General features: G+C 42.9%; 1 protein-coding gene across 2 annotated transcripts in view; it reads left to right on the top strand.

The window, feature by feature from the left end:
* Positions 1–205: 205 nt before the first annotated feature.
* The window catches only part of LGI1 (leucine rich glioma inactivated 1), a 92,526-nt gene continuing 69,926 nt past the window's right edge, over positions 206–22,805 (top strand). Inside the window, exons 1-2 of one of the 2 annotated variants that reach the window (XM_056529458.1) lie at positions 206–772; positions 1,040–1,111. In XM_056529458.1, coding sequence (XP_056385433.1) covers positions 573–772; positions 1,040–1,111 — 272 coding nt within the window. In that variant the 5' untranslated portion in view covers positions 206–572. The remainder of the gene's footprint in view (positions 773–1,039; positions 1,112–22,805) is intronic. The other variant, XM_056529457.1, reaches the window with a different exon arrangement.

The following is a 22,805-nucleotide window of genomic DNA, read 5'->3' on the forward strand; positions in this document are numbered from 1 at the left end:
TAATGCCTAGTTATGTGTATATGTTTGGGTGGCTTTAAATTGCTTTGCTATCCAAGCCTTGGCTATCTACATTGCTTTCCTCGATGCTCTATCATATAGGAAACACTGTCCCCATAGGGATTAACACTGGAAGGATCCAGTGAAAATGATGAATTCCCTCCCCTCCTCGAAGCCCCAGCAAGACATAATGCTGTACTATTTTTGGTTTCCAAGGAAAGGGCCTCCCTTTGAAAGCAGCAGGCTGTGCATTTTCTAAATGACATCACTTGGCATTCTACTGCTGTGCGAGCTTGATATTTACATGGCAATGCATGTATCCCTTGTTCTCGCCCTTATTGCGAGGCAGTGGGATATTCCCCATCTCAGAGCACAGCACTAGTCTTTTCTGCACACACCACACACACTCACACAGCATACAGATAAAGCTGCAGGTCCCTCCAAGCAACACAGTGGAGAAGAAGACAGCCTAGGGACAAGCTGAGACCCTTGTGTTGGCCTTACAAAGGACCACAGCTGCTTTTCATGGTTTGGGATATCCGTCTTACTGGCTGCAGTCAGAAACTACCTGGACGATGGGGAATGGCACCAGGCTACATAGAAGATGTTCTTTTTTCTATTGCCTTTCAATTGTTCTCCTATTGACAAATCAGATTGAAGGAAGAAAACCAAGCAAGTCAAAATGCCCAACCTGGTGCACCTGTACCAAAGACAATGCCTTATGTGAAAACGCCAAGACTATTCCACGCACCTTCCTACCTGATGTTATCTCACTGTAAGGGCTGTAAGCATTTTCTTCTTACTGTACAGCATTTATGCATTAGGTTCTATGCTCTTGAGATGTGCTGCACGCTGCCTTCTATATTACATTTCAACCTGTTTTACGATATTGTGACTTTTCATGATACAGTATATTTGATCATATTGCATCTATTTTGAGCTCCGTCTTCGGTAGCATCGACCATGCTATTGTTATTATTCATTGCTATTGTCTTTTTTGCTTTTGTTTTGCCTTATACCCCTATATATGTGTTTTTTGCAGGTCCTTTGTCAGGTCTGAATTTACAGAAATCCCAGAAGGGAGCTTTTCTCATATCCCATCTCTGCAGCTCCTGTAAGCAAGATTTATTTCCTATATCCTGAGGCCATTTGTGTGTTAAGAGCGTACATTCTGGCTAATGGTGTGAATGCTGTCACCTGTTTAATGGGCACTCAGTTCTTCGTAGGAAATTGCACTACTGCAAAGTGACCCAGACCCTGTCTCCTCCTTTAAATGAAGGCACATATAATTACATAGAGTGCATTGACTGCACCGTGTTCTGCAGATCTGTAGACTGGGAAGGAGGTGCTGGGAGAGTCACTATTTTATCTGGTGATTGTTAGATGGTGTGAGCAATGCAGCATACACGTATAAACAGGGTAGAGACCCTGTTTATTTATTTCCTCTAAAATACTATTCTATAAGGAGCCTCTTAGGCATTTGTCAATGAGTTTTTGTTCCCCATACGTTAGTCAGATATGAAAGAGAAGGTACTATATCATGTGTCATTGTACAATCTGGTTGATTTTGATTCATTTGTATGTTTTTCAATCCTATTAAGATAGAAGCTAGTTACAGGGTCACTCCTCATAGGTGTCCATGCCACCTGGAAATTCAGCCTGACCCGTGATATTGTTGGATGGTCCATTTTTCTACCACATCACAGTCCGTATTAGAATTATCATCAAGAATATCACCTTCTTCTAAAGAGTTAATAAGATATACATGTGAACAGTTTGTATGCTGTATCAAAATACATTGATCCAGCATAACTGGAAGCAGTAAAATATATGTACCTTTAAATATTCCTTCGAAAAGTGACTTCCTTGACTAAATCCATAATAAAATGTAACTCTTGCTTTGTTTTATTATTCTGGATCACTGGGGTCTAAGAAAATGTAAAGATGAATTTGGTGCATATTGTTTCCATCCTAACACATATTTGTGTGCAATCTTTTTACCATATTTGTTTGACCATATATATATATATATATATATATATATATATATTTGTTAAATCGTAACTTTAAAAGGGGCAGGATACCTGTTCAAATCTCCTGGCAACTTCGTAGCCTGAGACTTGTCCAAGACTAAAGGGATCAGGATATGAATAGAATGTGGATAGACATCCTGATCAGTGGGCAGGTTATTGGAGTTACACCTTAATATTGACAGAGAGAAAAATATGAAAAAGTTTTCTTGCTTGATGATGACAATATGAAGTTTTGGTGTCCATTTATGGGTAGATGGCTGATTTATTAATGTCCTTGGTGATGATCAGCAATATACAAACTTGCCAACTTCCAGGGTCCAATGTATTTGAGAGGCTGATGGTGATAGCCTTAAACATGTTGTATCCTTACCAAGTTGGCGTCAGGTTGATAAGGATAAGCCAGCAAAGTTTTCCCCCCAAAAAAACATTTAATATGGACAATGGAACAATATGAATGCTAGAAGTTACTCTATATTTGGAAACCAATATATTTGTCTTGTCACTGGTGATTTTATATACACATACAGCTTTAGACATATGAAATTACATTTTAATGATTTCTTCATCTTTCCATTATGGTAAATGGACATCATAGAGGAGAGGGATATCATTCATAGGAGACCATCCTCTATAAGCCAAACTTAAGTGTCATTCACAAAAAATGGTTCTTGCTCTTGCAAATCTGGACCACCCATGTATTATGTGGATGGGCAATCATATCAAATTAGTTTCTGAAGCTGGACTGACAGCAAAAAGAGTTGTCTTCATGAGGCAAGCATCTAGATTTCTATCTGGTTGGAGTAAATTCCCATTTGTAAGGGGAGCAATAGTCTTTAGAAAAGGAAAGAGTAATGGGAGTGAGGAGATTACGCCAGACGTGCAATTCTGCACATTCCTCACAGTATATTATTTTTTAAGTGGGTACAATGGTCACAGAGAAATCTAGTTTTTACAAGGACAACTGGATTTTTTGAATAGGGCCAACAACTGGGCTTATTCACATAATTCTATCTTTTTTGGGTTGAAGCTCCAATTTTCTGATACAGAACATCAAATTTCTTGCATAGCCATAGGGATAAATAGGTAAATTCTGTCTGCAGCCACCACTACAGAGTCTTGCTTCTTATGATTCATTTAAAGGGGTACTCCGCCGCTCAGCGTTTGGAACAAACTGTACCGAACGCTGGACCCGGCGCCGGAAGCTCATGATGTCATGGCCCCGCCCCCTCATGACATCACACCCCACCGTCATGAGGGGGCGGGGCTATGACATCACAAGCTCATAGCTGAGCAGCGGAGTACCCCTTTAACTCAGTATTAAAACAGTAAAAAGGTAGAAAATTTGTTTCTCATAGTGGTGGGAAAATGACAGAGAAAGGGAGTATTAGTTGATATTTTGGCCAAAATATGCAAGCTTGCAACCCATGTCAAGGGTCCTCAGTCTCTTGTGAGTCCCTAAACCTAAAGTGTCTAAAGTGACCAATAGTTTTTTCTTTTAACTGTATACCCATGCGTGGAAAGTGAAGTTAGAAACATTTGATATCTATAGCTTATAATGGTCTCTCAAATTCTGAAACATTACCAGAAATTTTTGGTAAATAATCAGGAGGGCGGTAACCTTGCTCCAATATAAAAAAGTAACATTAGTGATGTAATCACTAGCCTTGATAAAGACTACAGCGAAACGTGTTGGTTTTATATATTGTATCGCAGTCCATCGGACATTTTAAAGAAGTTTCAAATAAAACTGAATATGTTTTAACGTTATCCTTAAGTGCTGGACTTTCTCCAGTTGGAGTTCCCTTTTCTCCTGATGTAATAACAATTCAGGGTGCTCTTACATGGTGCTCCCAGTTGTGGTCAAAACATGCGTCCCTTAATTGCAGACGGGACCTGAGCTTGCCGTGGGACCTGGCTGGACATTCTACTGTTTAAAGTGGCAAGTCCAGGTCCCACTTACAATTAAAGATCACACTTGGTAGCCATGGCTGGTAATGCTGCGTATAAGAGCACTTTTATTAGACAAAGTCTGCTTATTTGCCACCCTAATCATGCAATATCCAAAGAATGAAGGCCATCAAAGTTTAGCTCAGTAGTTTGCTACTTTTCTTTATTAAACCAATCTAAAGAAAAGCTTTAGCGGTCATGCATATGGTTGCATTAGGACTTTTTACAAGCTCTGCGTTATATCTAGAAACAAAAATACAGTAGAGCTTTTCATTGGGCAGTATGTCTAGATAAGATGTGGCAATCCCAACCCATAAAATCAATAAAAACTATTTCCATAAGCCTGTTCTCAATTGATGGTGCAGCCTTCTAGGGTTCGGTTATGAAATTTCCTCAGTTGATTATAGACAATGCAGAAAAGAGGACAGAAGAAACCTGGAATCCAGGCGTAAACCACTCAGGTCTCATGACCTAATCATTGGGTAGCAATGATGTGGTCTTTACTGAAATGAAAGCCAAAGTGCAAGAATAACACGTTTCTAGGCTAGAGCTCCTCTTCCTCAGATGTAAATATGCTGCCCAAGGACTTGGTTGTTAGACTTCAGTAGTTTACGCCAAGATTCAGGTTTTTTTCTGTCATCTTTCTTGTAAGCTCTGGCATGGAAGTATAAGGGCCCATACTGTACCTCCATATGTCTTTGATTTCATGCAAAGGCATGTTGTATTCAGGCTCCATTATATGCCATTTTATAAAGGCACTTTTCATAAATATTGTGCAATACATAGTTTCTGTGGCTTTGGGTGCTACTTTACAGACTCAGTGTATATTAAGAACTGCTATGTGTATGAGCCCTAAATATTTACTACTGTTTTTCCACTTATTTTGTATATCTCCCTCAATGGGCCTCATTTACTAAGAGTTTCAGGTTTTTACTAGTGTGAAAATTTGTATCAGACTTGTAGGATTCCTCTCTATTTACTATTGGGAAAAGTCGGGAACATTTTCTGACCAGCTTTTTCTAGGTCGATATTTCCAGCCATTTATCCACAGGATTTTGTGTGAATTCAATGGTAAATTGGTCGGGTTGCGAAATCACGCCCCCTTTAGGGCCGACCAGGTCTCTTTGGGAAAGACCACGCCCCCTTTTAGGCTTTTCACAGTGCAATGTGGGTTTGTTGGATTTTCCAGGCGCACACTGTCGCACACTGGTGCAGACATGTCTCAGATACTCTGCGCCAAAATAACCAGACAAAAACTGGTTGGTTTCAGCTTAGAAAATCAGGCCCAATGTCTTTTATCCCCATGACCTTTTTTTTTTTAAGTACATCACATCAACTTTTCATGACCTGTACTTTTGTTTTTCTATGATTACAATCCTAGGAAGCACACCAGACTATACATAAGATACTTATGCTGATGTCAGCCTTTTATTTTATCTGCAAAGGAGAGTCTGCACATGGAACCAATAAGAAAGAGATAATGCATTTTAAGTGGATGAGTAAATTGCATGTTGGAAGGATCTAGAAGATATACTAACATCACTTTACAGCCATTATAGACTGATACTTGAGGAATAATACTGAAATCAATTAGAAAGAAAAACTTTTAAGTCTTCATAACTCTACACCAGGCCTTCCCAACCTTACTTCACAGAAGCAATAGCAATACGAGAACATAGTGATATATTGGTCTCCCCATTGGACCAATTCCAAATTTTTTATGTTTTCTGCACCCAGTATTACATCAAAATAAGCAAGAAAAAAAAAGTTAAAAGGGTAATTCCGAGATCCGAAGTAATCTTCTATCCCCATATAGGAAATACCTATTTGATTAATGGGGATTGCGCTCTGCTCCTCGCTACACCAGGCTCTTATGTCACGGAAGGGGACAGGCCGGGGAGTGAATATTGATGAGGCAGAGGAGCTGGGCGAGCTGGCTCCCTGCCTTCATTGCGTGCTGGAGCACAATGGCAATGAGATTGAAATGGGCAGAACTCAGGAAATTACTAACCTTAAAATGTAAGTTACCCTTCTTTTTACAGCTTCTATGCTCCGCTTCTATAATACTGTAACAGCAGCCAGGACCCGTGGCTAATACCAGACATCACCATTCCCGGTGATGCCCGGCATTAACACATTAGACTCCACAATAAAAAAAAAATTCCTGGCAGCTCAGCGGAGATGATCGGGACTACCGCGGTAAAACTGCGGTGTCCCAATCAGTTTAGAGGATGGCGGGAGGGCCCTTACCTGCCTCTTCGCCATCTGAGCATTTGTAGGATTCTCCAGGATGCCTCAGCAGCCTGGAGCAATTGAGCACCGATAACACTGTTCAATGCTATGCTTTGGCATAGCATTGAACAGTGTATGCAATCCAAGGATTGCATGTAATAGTCCCCTATGGGGAGTATAAGATGGTGTAATAAAAAAATCAAAGTCCAAAATTGCGTATTTTTGGTCACTTTGTATAAAACCGTTAAAAAAGTCCATCAAACCAAAATGTTACTGATAAAAACTACAGATCATGGTGCTCAAAAATAGCCCTCAAACATTCCAGTATACGGAAAAATTAAAAGGTTATAGAAGTCAGAAGAGGACATTTTAAAACATACTAAATTTTGGTGCAAAAATAAAAAAAAATTTTAACAGAAGTAAAACAAAATCAATCAGGGCACTTGATACAGAGATAATAATATATATAGATTAAAAGCAGTATAGCATAACACAACATAAAATTATGGTACCAGTCTTTGACAAGGAAAAAGTTAGAATTACTTGTAAAATGATGTATAATAAAAGAGTAAAAATAGCAGCAGCGCTGTAAATACAATCGTGGTTTGTAGCAGTCTAATGTGTAAGGAATGAATATGATGAAATATAGCGTTGTGCAGATTGGCACGGGTGCTGGTGCTCACAGTGCACCCAGCCTGGTAGAAATATCTGTAGTCTTCTTAGGTGTTTGCTCCATCTTAGTTGTGGATATCCTGGCATGTAGGTCTATGGTGGCAGATGGCTCGGAGCTGTGTCCAGCCCTGGATGGATGAGTTGACAGCAGCAGAGATGTGGGATCGCGGGAAGGGGATATGCAGATCACTCGCTGCGGCCACTTCCTCATGCTGTGGCATATGCAGAAATTTATGCGCATATTCAATCACGCCGAATATTAAGCTCTCCCTTCTTTATAGGGAACTAAGGGGCTAGTGCTTTAACTCTGTTATTTTTTGCCCATCGAAACCATTGTGGTCTATGGGGATCTCATGGTATGTAAAACTGTAAGATAAGCAGGAGTGTCTCGGCAGCACTGTGGATGGGAGACCATTCGGTTGTTTGAATCCCGGGGTGGGATGGAGTGTTACAGTGTTGTGGTTAAACTTTACTTTCCTGGAAAAGATGCTGAGTTGCCCATAGCAACCAATCAGATCGCTTCTTTCATTTTTCACAAGGCCTCTGCTAAATGAAAGAAGCGATCTGATTGGTTGCTATGGGCAACTCAGCAGGTTTTCCTGGAAAAGCTGCTGAGTTTCCCTTAGCAACCAATCAGATCGCTTCTTTCATTTTTCACAAGGCCTCTGCTAAATGAAAGAAGCGATCTGATTGGTTGCTATGGGCAACTCAGCAGGTTTTCCTGGAAAAGCTGCTGAGTTGCCCTTAGCAACCAATCAAATCGCTTCTTTCATTTTTCACAAGGCCTCTGCTAAATGAAAGAAGCGAACTGATTGGTTGCTATGGGCAACTCAGCAGATTTTCCTGGAAAAGCTGCTGAGTTGCCCATAGCAACCAATCAGATCGCTTCTTTCATTTTTCATAAGGCCTCTGCAAAATGAAAGAAGCGATCTGATTGGTTGCTATGGGCAATTGGACAACTTTTCCTTTGCACAGGTTTTGATAAATCTCCCCCTATGGGGGAGATTTATCAAAACCTGTCCAGAGGAAAAGTTTCTGAGTTGCCCATAGCAACCAATCAGATTGCTTCTTTCATTTTTGAAAAGGCCTCTGAAAAATGAAGAATCTGGACAGGTTTTGATGAATCTCCCTCTATGGGGGGAGATTCATCAAAACCAGTGTAGAGGAAGAGTGGTGCAGTTGCCCAAAGCAATCAATTAGATTTCTTCTTTCATTTTTAACAAGGCCTTTGAAAAATGAAAGAAGCAATCTGATTGGTTGCTATGGGCAACTGGCACAGGTATTAATATCCCATTATGTTCCTTAAACTCCCATTCATTCATTCATACCCAGCCTTACACATTACATCCGGTTTCAATTAACCCTAATACCCATATTTGGTACACCATCAACCTAGTTCCCATGGTTCAAACACTCAGTTAATTGCCAATTGACCTAGTTCCCACGATTAAAAGGCTTTCTAAATTACCAATTGACCTACATTTGTCAATCACGGTAAAAAAAAGTTAAACCCCAACACTGTAACACCCCAGGACTTGAACCACCACACGGCCTCCCATACACTGTACTGCCAAGACCCTCCTGCTTATCTTACAGTTTTACATACTGTGAGATCCCCATAGACCACAATGGGCCTATTGATTTCAACAGGCACAAAATGAATGCACTAGTCTAGCCCATTAGTTTCCTATATCATTAAAGAAGGGAGGGCTCAATATTCGCGAATATGCGCATATGCGAAGAGCAGAGAGGGATGATCAGTGATCACTGTGATGTGCACTGTGAAAAAAAAAAATAAGCGAATATTCGTAATTGCGAATATATAGTGCTATATTCGCAATGTTCGCAGGAGAGGTTTACTATGGGGATTTGCACCTACTCTGGACAGTTCCTAAAATGGACAGAGGTGTTAGCAGAGATCACTGTGGTCAAACAGAAAGGAAATTCAAAAAAGAAAAGAACTTCCTGTGTAGTATAAAGCAGCTGATAAGTACTGAAAGGATTAAGATTTTTGAATAGAAGAAATTTACAAATCTGTTTAACTTTCTGGCATCAGTTGATTTAAAAAAAAAATGTTTTCCAGTGGAGTACCCCTTTAACCCCTTAAGGACTTTAACCCTTTATTTTTACATTTTCGTTTTTTCCTCCTCGCCTTCAAAAAAAATCATAAAATATTTTTTTAACACTTTTTGGGGGTGAAATAGGGAAAATGGGCCAATTTACGTTTTTATTGGGGGAGGGTTTTTTTCACTTTTTTTACTTTATTTTTTTTACTTTTTTTACCTTTATTTTTACACTTTAATAGTCCCCATAAGGGACTATTTATAGCAATCATTCGATTGCTAATGCTGTTCAGTGCTATGTATAGGACATAGCACTGATCAGCGTTATCGGTCATCTTCTGCTCTGGTCTGCGGGAAGGCAGATCAGAGCAGAAGACGCCCGGAAAGCAGCGGAGGCAGGTGAGGGGACCTCCATCTGCCGTGCTGGATGATCGGATCACCGCGGCAGTGCTGCGGGCGATCCGATCATCCATTTAAGTGACCGAAATGCTGCAGATGCCGTGATCTGTATTGGTCACGGCATCTGAGGGGTTAATGGTGGACATCCGCCGGATCCCGGATGTCCGCCATTACCGGCGGGTCCCTGGCTGCGATCAACAGCCGGTGTGAGGAGATATGATCTTATCTAGGTACCCCTTGATTTAAGTCTTTATCTGGATCCAGGAGAATGAATCTACCAGAAATAACACGTAACAACAGTTTGTCCGATCAAATTCATTCTCGTTTATTTATCAGTCTGTAAGCACATAATATAGGGGGGTTGCACCCCTCCTGCCATCACTCAAATATTTGGTATAATCTCTAGCCTGTAATATTAGTTATACGGAGGTTTCTGAGAGAATTCATGGGAGAGACAGATGATTGCAGCAGTCATAACACTTGTATAATAGGAAGTACTAATATGGTTATTTAACCTTCGCGGCTACATTCCTAGCAAAGAGATAACATGAAATGCTGACAGGATAAAGACACTGTGTGATGGATGCATACAATACAGTAACCCCTTCAGCCGGGACCTGGCGCGCATGATCCGGGCATCGCACCGATGCCCGCGGTTATGCTTAGGAGGTAAATGTACGTCCTGGTTGGTTAAGTACCACCTCACCAGGACATACATTTACGTCCTTCGTCGTTAAGGGGTGAAAAAGAAAATTTTGTAAGAGGGTTGGTTCATTATTTAACCCCTTAAGGACCAAGGGCGTACAGGTACGCCTTTGCTCCCTGATACTTAACCCCGTAAGGACGCAGGACGTACTCAAACGGCCCCTTTTCCGAGTCCTTAAGGACTCAGGACATTTGAGTACGTCCTGTCAAATCCCAGCCCCCCGCCGCTAGCTGGAGGGGAGCCGGTGCCCGATGCCTGCCGAAATCGTTCAGAAATCGTTCATGATGACCCCCCATGTCGTCGATGGCTGCAGATCGCTGGACAATTCAGTCCAGCAATCTGCGGCAGATTCTGGGTCAATCAGGTCTCCAGTGACCCGGAATTACAGGCTGATCGGGGCCGTCTCTGACGGCCCCGAACAGCCATAGCCAGCAGGGGTGAGGTGGCACTGGTGCCACCTCACGATCGCCCTGATTCGTCGGCCGGTTTCCCGGCCGACCAATCAGGGCGCCTGCTGCGGGTGTCACTCCCGCAACCCGCTCCGCCCCTCTTCCGGAGGACGTGAGCGGGTGCGGGAAGAAGACCCCGGGAGCTGGGGACCCCGATCCCCGGCGTCAATGTTGGGATCGGGGCCCCAGGAGCAGCGGCAGTGGCGGGACTGACCTTTGCCCAGAGCAGCAGCAGGAGGTGAGTGACAGCCTCCTGCTGTTGCTTAGCAACAGCTCCCAGCATGCATAAAGGGCATGCTGGGACTTATAGTTTTGCAACAGCTGGAGGCACATTTTTTCTATGGAAAAGTGTACCTTCAGCTGTTGTATAACTACAACTCCCAGCTTGCACAAACAGCTAAAGTGCATGCTAGGAGTTGTAGTGGTGCATCTGCTGGTTGCATAACTACAACTCCCAGCATGCCCATTGGCTGTCAGTGACTGCTGAGAGTTGTAGTTTTGCAACAGCTGAAGGCACACTGAGTTAAGTAGCAAACCAGTGTGTCTCCAGCTGTTGCATAACTACAATCCCCAGCATCCCCAGCCAAAGTAGTATGCCTCCAGCTGTTGCATAACTACAAGACCCAGCATGCCCTTCCGCTGTCCCTACATGCTGGGGGTTGTAGCTTTTGCAACAGCTGAAGGCACACTGGTTGCAAAACACTGAGTTTGTTACCAAACTCGGTGTTTCACAACCAGTGTGCCTCCAGCTGTTGCAAAACTACAACTCCCAGCATGCACTCATAGACCGTACATGCTGGGAGTTGTAGTTTTGCAACAGCTGGATGTTTCTACCCCCCCCCCCCCCCCCCCAATGTGAATGTACAGGGTACACTCACATGGGCGGAGGTTTACAGTAAGTATCCGGCTGCAAGTTTGAGCTGCGGCAAATTTTCTGCCGCAGCTCAAACAGCCAGCGAGAAACTACTGTGAACCCCGACTGTGCGACTGTACCCTAAAAACACTACATATACACATACCCCTACACAGCCCCCCTCCCCAATAAAATGAAAAACGTCTGGTACGCCACGGTTTCCAAAACGGATCCTCCAGCTGTTGCAAAACAACTACTCCCGGTATTACCAGACAGCCACTGACTGTCCAGGCATGCTGGGAGTTTTACAATAGCTGGAGGCACCCTGTTTGGGAATCACTGGCGTAGAATACCCCTATGTCCACCCCTATGCAAGTCCCTAATTTAGGCCTCAAATGCGCATGGCGCTCTCACTTTGGAGCCCTGTTGTATTTCAAGGCAACAGTTTAGGGTCACATATGGGGTAATTCCGTACTCGGGAGGAATTGTGTTACAAATTTTGGGGGGTATTTTCTGCTATTACCCTTTTTAAAAATGTAAAATTTTTGGGAAAAGAAGCATTTTAGGTAAAAAAAATTTTTTTTTTTTACATATGCAAAAGTTGTGAAACCCCTGTGGGGTATTAACCTCTTAAGGACCCATGAGACGTCATGAGTCCCGGTCCTGCAATATAACGCGGGGTCACACGGTGGGCCGGGACCCGCCTCTAATAGCGCGCGGCACTGATCGCGGTGCCGCACGCTATTAACCCTTTAGCCGCGCGCTCAAAGCTGAGCCGCGCGGCTAAAAACGAAAGTAAAAGTGCCCGGCTAGCTCAGGGAGCTGTTCGGGATCGCCGCGGTATAATCGCGGCATCCCGAACAGCTGTAGCACAGGAGGAGGTCTTCTTACCTTCTCCTGTGCTGTCCGATCGCCGAATGAATGCTTCAAGCCTGAGATCCAGGCTTGAGCATTCAATCGCCGAAAACCCTGATTGATCCATTTCTATGGAGATGGATCAATCAGAGTAAAAGATCAGTTAATGCAATATTAGAGCCCCCTATAGGAGCTATAATATTGCATAAGAAAAGTGTAAAAAAATCATTAACCCTTTCAATTATCCCTTCCCCTAATAAAAGTTTGAATCACCCGGCATTTCCAAAAATAAAAAAAACATTATGTAAATAATAAAAATAAACATATGTGGTATCGCCGCGTGCGGAAATGTCCGAATTATAAAAATATACCGCTTTTTAAACCGCTCGTTCAATGGCGTACGCGCAAAAAAATTCAAAAGTCCAAAATAGCGCATTTTTTATCACTTTTTATACCACAAAAAAGTGAATAAAAAGTGATCAAAAAGTCTGATCAGAACAAAAATCGTACCGCTAAAAACTTCAGATAACGGCGCAAAAAATGAGTCCTCAAAGTGCCCTGAACACAGAAAAATAAAAAAGTTATAGGGGTCAAAAGATTACCATTTTAAACGTATAAATTTTCCTGCATGTATTCATGATTTTTTTTGGAAGTGATACAAATTCAAACCTATACAAGTAGGGTATCATTTTAACCGTATGGACCTACAGAATAAAGATAAGGTATCATTTTTGACAAAAAATGTACTGCGTAAAAACAGAAGCCCCCAAAACTTACAAAATAGTGTTTTTTCATCAATTTTGTCGCACATTGATTTTTTTTCCCGTTTCACCTTAGATTTTTGGGTAAAATGACTAATGTCATTACAAAGTAGAATTAGTGACGCAAAAATTAAGCCATTATATATAATTTTAGGTGAAAATTTTTAAGAGTTATGATTTTTTAAAGTTAAGTTTAACTTAACCCCTTGTTACGTTCCCCGAGGGGTCTAGTTTCCAAAATAGTATGCCATGTGTTTTTTTTTTTTTTTTTGCTGTCCTGGCACCATAGGGGCTTCCTAAATGCAGCATGCCCCCAGAGCAAAATTTCCTTCAAAAAAGCCAAATGTGACTCTTTCTCTTCTAAGACCTGTAGTGCGCCAGCAGAGCACTTTTCACCCCCATATGGAGTGTTTTCTGAATCGGGAGAAATTGGGCTTCAAATTTTGGGGGGTATTTTCTGCCATTACCCTTTTTAAAAAATGTAAAACTTTTGGGAAACCAAGCATTTTAGGGAAAAAATGTATTTTATTTTTTACATATGCAAAAGTCGTGAATCACCTGTGGTGTATTAAGGTTCACTTTACCCCTTGTTATGTTCCCCGAGGGGACTAGTTTCCAAAATGGTATGCCATGTGTTTTTTTTTTTGCTGTTCTGGCACCATAGGGGCTTCCTAAAGGTGACATGCCCCCCAAAAACCATTTGTCGCTCCTTCCCTTCTGAGCCCTCTACTGCGCCCGCCGAACAATTAACATAGACATATAACATATGTGCTTACTCGAGAAAAATTGGGTTTCAAATACAAGTAAAAATTTTCTCCTTTTTACCCCTTGCAAAAATTCAAAAACTGGGTCTACAAGAACATGCGAGTGTAAAAAATGAAGATTGTGAATTTTCTCCTTCACTTTGCTGCTATTCCTGTGAAACACCTAAAGGGTTAAAACGCTGACTTAATGTCATTTTGAATACTTTGGGGGTGCAGTTTTTATAATGGGGTAATTTATGGGGTATTTCTAATATGAAGACCCTTCAAATCCACTTCAAACCTGAACTGGTCCCTGAAAAAAAGCGAGTTTCAACATTTTGTGAAAAATTGGAAAATAGCTGCTGAACTTTGAAGCCCTCTGGTGTCTTCCAAAAGTAAAAACACGTCAATTTTATGATGCAAACATAAAGTAGACATATTGCATATGTGAATAAAAAAAATTATTTGGAATATCCATTTTCCTTACAAGCAGAGAGCTTCAAAGTTAGAAAAAGTTCTAAATTTTCAAATTTTTCATAAAATTTTGGGATTTTTCACCAAGAAAGGATGCAAGTTACCACAAAATTTTACCACTATGTTAAAGTAGAATATGTCATGAAAAAACAATCTCTGAATCAGAATGATAACTAAAAGCATTCCAGAGTTATTAATGTTTAAAGTGACAGTGGTCAGAATTGCAAAAAATGGCCGAGTCCGTAAGGTGAAAAAGGGCTAAGTCCTTAAGGGGTTAAGGTGGTATGACGCGGGCTCCCGACTCATACCGGCCGGCCCCCAGCTGATTCTTGTAGGGGCGATCCACTGCTGAGGTAGCCTGAGGGCTTACCTCTCCTTCTGTGTTGGCTCCGGGCCAGGCTTTATCAATCAAGCGCAGAGCACACAGATTAATGGGGTTTTATACAACCACATTGATCTGTATAAGGAATCAAATGATTCCTCCTAAGAGTCCCCTAAGGGAACTAAAAGTGTAAAAAAAAAAAAAAAGTTTAAAAACACACACATTAACCCCTTCCTTATTAAAAGTTTAAATCACCCCCCTTTTCCCAAATTCCATATAAAAATATATGAACATAATAAAAATAAACATACCGTATGTACTCGAGTATAAGCTGAGTTTTTCAGCATGATTTTTCGTGCTGAAAATACCCCCCTCGGCTTATACTCGAGTGAACTCTCCGCCCTCAGTGGTCTTCAACCTGCAGACCTCCAGATGTTTCAAAACTACAACTCCCAGCATGCCCCGGCATGCTGGGAGTTGTAGTTTTGAAACCTCTGGAGGTCCACAGGTTGAACACCACTGCAGCGTTCGTCATCATCCAGACCCCCCCCCCTTTTAGTTTTGTACTCACCTCCCCTTGGCAGGACGTTAGGGAGAGCTGGTCCGGGCCATCTGTGCTGCAGGGACCGTCCGGTGGGGAGGGATAGTCGTTCCGGGCTGTCCATCTTCACCGGGGCGGGGGGGGCCTCTTCTCCGCGCTTCGGGCCCGGCTCCAGAATAGTGGCGTTGCCTTGACAATGACGCACAGGGACGTTCATGAAACGTCTCTGTGCGTCGTTGTCAAAGCAACATCACTATTCCGGGCCTGAAGCGCGGAGAAGAGGCCCCCCCGGTGAAGATGGACAGCCCGCAACAACTATCCCTCCCCACCGGACGGTCCCTGCGGCACAGATGGCCCAGACCAGCTCACCCTAACATCCCGCCGAGGGGAGGTGAGTACAAAACTAAAGGGGGGGTCTGGATGATGACGAAGGCCGCAGTGGTCTTCAACCTGCGGACCTCCAGATGTTTCAAACCTACAACTCCCAGTTGTAGTTTTGAAACATCTGGAGGTCTGCAGGTTGAAGACCACTGTTCAGACATTGACAAGCGGTGATGATGAAGGGGGGGGGGGAATGATGACAGGGGGATGATGACAGGCGGTGATGATTAAGGGGGATGATGAAGGGGGAGATGATGAAAGGTGGTAATGATGAAGGGGGGTAATGATGACAGGGTAATGATGTAGGGGGGGGATGATGACAGGGTAATGATTTAAGGGGGGGATGATGACAGGCGGTAATGATGAAGGGGGATGATGACAGGGTAATGATGAAGGGGGGATGATGACAGGGTAATGATGAAGGGGGGGTGATGACAGGCGGTAATGATGAAGGCGAGGATGATGACAGGGTAATGATGTAGGGTGGGATGATGACAGGATAATGATGAAGGGGGAGATGATAAAAGGTGGTAATGATGAAGGGGGGGATGATGACAGGGTAATGATGTAGGTGGGGATGTTGACAGGGTAATGATTTAAGGGGGGGATGATGACAGGCGGTAATGATGAAGGGGGATGATGACAGGGTAATGATGAAGGGGGGATGTTGACAGGGTAATGATGAAGGGGGGGTGATGACAGGCGGTAATGATGAAGGCGAGGATGATGACAGGGTAATGATGTAGGGGGGATGATGACAGGGTAATGATGAAGGGGGGATGATGACAGGCGGTAATGATGAAGGGGGGATGATGACAGGCGGTAATGATGAAGGGGGGATGATGACAGGGTAATGATGGAGGGGGGGATGATGACAGGGTAATGATGATGAAGGGGGGATGATGACAGGGTAATGATGAAGGGGGGGATGATGACAGGCGGTGATGATGAAGGGGGGATGATGACAGGGTAATGATGAAGGGGGGGATGATGACAGGCAGTGATGATGAAGGGGGGATGATGAAGAGGGGGATGATGACAGGGTAATGATGAAGGGGGGATGATGACAGGTGGTAATGATGAAGGGGGGATGATGACAGGGTAATGATGTAGGGGGAGATGGTGACAGGGTAATGATGAAGGGGGGGTGATGACAGGGTAATGATTTAAGGGGGGGATGATAACAGGAGGTAATGATGAAGGGGGGATGATGACAGGGTAATGATGAAGGGGGGGGTGATGACAGGGTAATGATGAAGGGGGGGGATGATGACAGGCGGTAATGATGAAGGGGGGATGATGACAGGGTAATGATGTAGGGGGGATGATGACAGGGTAATGATGTAGGGGGGATGATGACAGGGTAATAATGAAGGGGGGATGATGACAGGTGTAATGATGAAGGGGGGATGATGACAGGCGGTAATGATGAAGGGGGGGATGACAGGGTAATGATGAAGTGGGGATGATGACAGGTAATGATGAAGGGGGGATGATGACAGGGTAATGATGAAGGGGGGGATGATGACAGGGTAATGATGAAGGGGGGATGATGACAGGGTAATGATTTAAGGAGGGGATGATGACAGGCGGTAATGATGAAGGGGGATGATGACAGGGTAATGATGAAGGGGGGATGATGACAGGGTAATGATGAAAGGGGGGTGATGACAGGCGGTAATGATGAAGGCGAGGATGATGACAGGGTAATGATGTAGGGGGGGATGATGACAGGGTAATGATGAAGGGGGGATGATGACAGGCGGTAATGATGAAGGGGGATGATGACAGGCGGTAATGATGAAGGGGGATGATGACAGGGTAATGATGGAGGGGGGATGATGACAGGGTAATGATGATGAAGGGGGGATGATGACAGGGTAATCATGAAGGGGGGATGATGACAGGCGGTGATGATGAAGGGGGGATGATGACAGGGTAATGATGAAGGGGGGATGATGACAGGCAGTGATGATGAAGGGGGGATGATGAAGAGGGGGATGATGACAGGGTAATGATGAAGGGGGGATGATGACAGGTGGTAATGATGAAGGGGGGATGATGACAGGGTAATGATGTAGGGGGAGATGGTGACAGGGTAATGATGAAGGGGGGGTGATGACAGGGTAATGATGAAGGGGGGGATGATGACAGGCGGTAATGATGAAGGGGGGATGATGACAGGGTAATGATGTAGGGGGGATGATGACAGGGTAATGATGTAAGGGGGATGATGACAGGTGTAATGATGAAGGGGGGATGATGACAGGCGGTAATGATGAAGGGGGGGATGACAGGGTAATGATGAAGTGGGGATGATGACAGGGCAATGATGAAGGGGGGATGATGACAGGGTAATGATGAAGGGGGGATGATGACAGGGTAATGATGAAGGGGGGATGATGACAGGATAATGATGAAGGGGGGTTGATGACAGGGTAATGATTTAAGGGGGGGATGATGACAGGCGGTAATGATGAAGGGGGATGATGACAGGATAATGATGTAGGGGGGATGATGACAGGGTAATGATGAAGGGGGGATGATGACAGGCGTAATGTTGAAGGGGGGGATGATGACAGGCGGTAATGATGAAGGGGGGGATGACAGGGTAATGATGAAGTGGGGATGATGACAGGGTAATGATGAAGGGGGGATGATGACAGGGTAATGATGAAGGGGGGATGATGACAGGCGGTGATGATGAAGGGGGGATGATGACAGGCGGTGATGATGAAGGCGGGATGATGACAGGGTAATGATGAAGGGGGGATGATGACAGGCAGTGATGATGAAGGGGGGATGATGACAGGGTAATGATGAAGGGGGGGATGATGACAGGCGGTCATGATGAAGGGGGGAAGATGACAGGGTGATGATGATGAGGGTGTTAATGACCGGGTCTGGATGATGACAGGGGGGGATGATGTATTTCCCACCCTAGGCTTATAGTCGAGTCAATAACTTTTCCTGGGTTTTTGGGGTGAAATTAGGGGCCTCGGCTTATATTCGGGTCGGCTTATACTCGAGTATATACGGTATATGGTATCTCGGCGTGCATAAATGTCCAAACTATAAAAATATATTGCAAGAAAAGAAACAAGGCTGCACTCACCAGTTTTGCTTTTGTGTGCAGGTGCATGTTAGAGCAACACGTGTTTCACGCAAGAATGCGCTTCTTCTGTCTCTCAGCGTCACCTGCAATTTCTGCCTTATATATACCTCCCCTTCCCATCACTAATTATCTCACCTGCATTTCTAATCCGGTCTTCACAATTACCTGTTCGTTCACGGGCCGTCCAATCCCACGTGAGCTCAGCCCAGCCCATCAACCGGAACTCGTTCCGACCAATGGACAGCGCCGGCGTCACTAAGGTGCATTCCGCGTCACGCAGAGTCATGGCAACCAGGACGCCTGCTCCTACGGAAGTGCTCCGGACTGGAACTCTCTTCAGAGTATATGTGAGTCTTAGGGTGATGCAGGGGCAAGGCAAATGGGATTATATATATATTTTACAATTACAACAGATAATCCATTAGGGGAAATTATTTACACCCACTATTTAACAGTTTTTTAGTAAATTTGACAGAAAGTGCAAGTGACACTTCATTACAGTTACTGCAGCTAAAAGATACAATTTCCTGTGAGCAACAAAAGTTATTTTTATATATACATTGGTACGATTAATGCAAAAAACACTTTTTGCTATTTAAAATAATGCCATAATGATCAGTTTACAAGAAGACTGAGATGTCTGAGGCCCAATGGACCCTCCGCATTAGTGCGCAGGATCCATTTCGCCTCCTGTTGTAATAATTTTTTTCTGTCTGTCACCTCCATTATATGGAGTGGATACCAATTCCAAATCTGAGAATTTCAATATTTTGGTATCACTGTTATGTGTCATTTTTACATGTTCAATTAGCCTCGGCGATCCAATGCCAGTGCGGATAGAGCGAAAATGCTCTCTTATCCTAATATTGAGGCACCGTATTGTTTTTCCTATATAAAAAATCTACACGGGCACTTGATCGCGTAAACCACAAATTTGCTTTTACAAGTGATAACATTTCTTTCTGTACAATCAATACCCCCCGATTTTTAGAAATTTAGCCTGTGCTTTATTTTCACAAAAAGCACATTGCCCACACCGGTAGTTTCCTTTCAAAAAGGGCTCACTTAACCAATTACTCCTAGCTTTTTCTCTAAATTGATTTGTACCTAGCTCAGCGGCCAGGGTTTTATTCCACCTGTATGAAAAAACTGGGCCGTTTTTAGCTTGTTCAGATAAGTCAGGATCTGATTCTAAGATTCCCCAATGTTTCCTAATTACATTCTGTATCCTAGAGTCCATATCTGAGTGCTTTAGAGAGATTACAAATCTCTTATGTGCTGATGTCTCTCTTTTTTTCTCATAAAGATCTTTTCTTGGAATTTCTTTTGCTCTCTCTCAAACGCAATCAGTATGGACTTCTTAGGATATCCTCTCTCCTCCAGCCTAACCATTAGATCATTGACCTGTTCAAGAAATTTTTCGTCAGTTTTGTTTATTCTTTTTAACCTAATAAATTGACCATAAGGTATGGCATTCTTGACGTAGGGTGATAGCTATTATAATGCAAAAGAGCATTTGTTGCAGAGAGTTTTCTAAAGTTAGATGTAACCAATTCTTAATTTCTTATCTCCACCCGTACGTCAAGAAAGTCCAAGGTTTTACCCCCAAAAATTAAGGTAAATGCCATGTTAAATTCGTTGTTATTTAAGTACTTTACAAATAACTCAAACTGTTGCTGGTCTCCACTCCATGCCACGAATATGTCATCCATGTATCTGAGAATATTATGGGCAAATTTAAGATAAGGGTTTTTTTTCAGAAAAAAATATAAAATTTCTCAAATGTTGTCAAAAATAAATCTGCAAAGGTACATGCAACAGGCGTATCCATTGCAGTACCAGACACCTGCTGGTACCAACTGTTATTAAACTGAAATGCATTGTGTGGCAAAATGAACCTTAATGAAATAAATTCCACCAAGTCTTTTTCCTTGCCCATGTCGACAAGGAGCCCCTCCACCACCCGGACCCCCATATCTTGGGGGTTCCGAGTGTAGAGGGACTCCACGTCGACAGAGGCAAGGCTGCAATTCTCCAACCAGGGTATTCCCTCAATTGTAGACAAAAATGCACCAGTGTCCTTCAAATATGTGGACAAAACTTGTAATAGGGGGCGTAATAACCAGTCAACATATTTTGAAAGTCCCTCAGTCACTGACCCAATCCCCGAGACTATGGGTCGTCCGGGGGTTGGGTCGATGACTTGTGTATTTTTGGGATATAGTACCAGTAGGGTTTCCTTGGAAACTTTGGATATAATTTTTCCGCTGTCTGCAAGGAAATCACTCCTCTTTCTACATATTTTCATAATAATGATTGTAGTTTTGTCTGGTACTTTTGTGTGGGATCTTCTTTTAGGGGTGCATATACCCTCCTGTCAGAGATGAGTCTTTCTGCTTCCTCCTTATATTGCTGGTCTGACAATACAACTAAATTGCCTCCTTTATCAGCCCTACGAAAAATAAAATATTTTTGATTTTTCTAGCCACCTCAGACCCCGTTCGTCTGTCTTAGTAAGATTTTCACCTATTTTGGGATAAATGATAGATTTTATGTCCTGTGTAACCAGTGTAGCAAATCTATCGATTGCTCCACCAGGTTGCACAGGAGGACAGAATGTTGACTTATTACCTCCTGTAAAAAATAAAATAGGGTCCTTGTTTTCAACTTCACTGACCCTTGTTTCTGTGAGTTCTACAAGTAACTCTGCCCCCTCCATGATACTATCTTCAAAATTAGTAATGGCTCTGAAACCTAGCGGACCATTTTTTAAAGGAACTTCTCCTGTTTTAGGTTGTGAAGGGACTGGAACAGATTTAGAAAAATGCTTTCTCAAATTTATTTTGCGTAATGCTTTAAATATATCAATTTGAAACTCTAATTCATCAAAACTCTCATGTAGACAATAGTTACGAACCTTAGATAATACATTTTATACAATCTTGGGGAATGGGTTGATCTGACAAATTAATTACTGAGTTATTGCTTTGTACTGTACTGTTCATTATTAGTCCTTCCATGTGACTTGTTTCCTTTTCCTTGCGTAATTGCCACGATAATCTTTTTTTCCGCCCTCCCAGGCGGATTTTCCTTCTAAAGGGGTCACATCTTTTGGGGTACTTTTATTTTTATTAGGTCTTGCATCATCAGATTGACTAGAGTCCGAGTCCGTAGTTCCATAATCTTGATATTTCTTTTTGTTGAACCGGATTTTTCGCCACTGGACTCTCTTAATACTCCATTCGAAGATTCGTCCATTTTTATAATCCAACTTATCTCTCATAAACTTGTCTCGCTTTTTGTCTTTTGTCTCCGCCTGTGTTAAATTTTTTTGACAAATTTCTTCATCGTTGTATTGAATTGTTCTTCTGATAGACGTGTTCTAAACTCAGTCTTAGCCCGACAAAGTTCCGCTGGGGTATTGATTGTACAGTAAGAAATTTTATCACTTGTAAAAGCAAATTTGTGGTTTACGCGATCCAGTGCCCGTGCGGATTTTTTTATATAGGAAAAAAAATACAGTGCCTCAATATTAGGATAAGAGAGCATTTTCGCTCTATCCGCACGGGCATTGGATCGCCGAGGCTAATTGAACATGTAAAAATGACACATAACAGTGATACCAAAATATTGAAATTCTCAGGTTTGGAATTGGTATCCACTCCATATAATGGAGGTGACAGCCAAAGGAGGCGAAATTGATCCTGCGCACTAATGTGGAGGGTCCATTGGGCCTCAATGATAAAACAGACATGTCAGTCTTCTTGTTAACTGATCATTATGGCATTATTTTAAATAGGAAAATGTGTTTCTAGCATTAATCATACCAATGTATATATAAAAATAACTATTTTTGTAGATTATCTGTTGTAATTGTAAAATATATATAATTCCTTTTGCCTTGCCCCTGCATCACCTTAAGACTCACATATACTCTGAAGAGAGTTCCGGTCCGGAGCACTTCCGAAGGAGCAGGCGTCCTGGTTGCCATGACTCTGCATGACGCGGAATGCACCTTAGTGATGCCGGCACTGCCCATTGGTCGGAACGAGTTCCAGTTGATGGGCTGGGCTGAGCTCACGTGGGTCGGCCCGCGTGACGCGGGGAAGATGCGTAGCAGGAATGCCAGGAGCTCGGAGGATTGGACGGCCCGTGAATGAACAGGTAATTGTGAAGACCGGATTATAAATACAGGTGAGATAATTAGTGATGGGAAGGAGAGGTATATATAAGGCAGAAATTGCAGGTGACGCTGAGAGCCA

Source organism: Hyla sarda, chromosome 7, assembly GCF_029499605.1.
Source record: "Hyla sarda isolate aHylSar1 chromosome 7, aHylSar1.hap1, whole genome shotgun sequence".
Lineage (NCBI taxonomy): Eukaryota > Metazoa > Chordata > Amphibia > Anura > Hylidae > Hyla > Hyla sarda.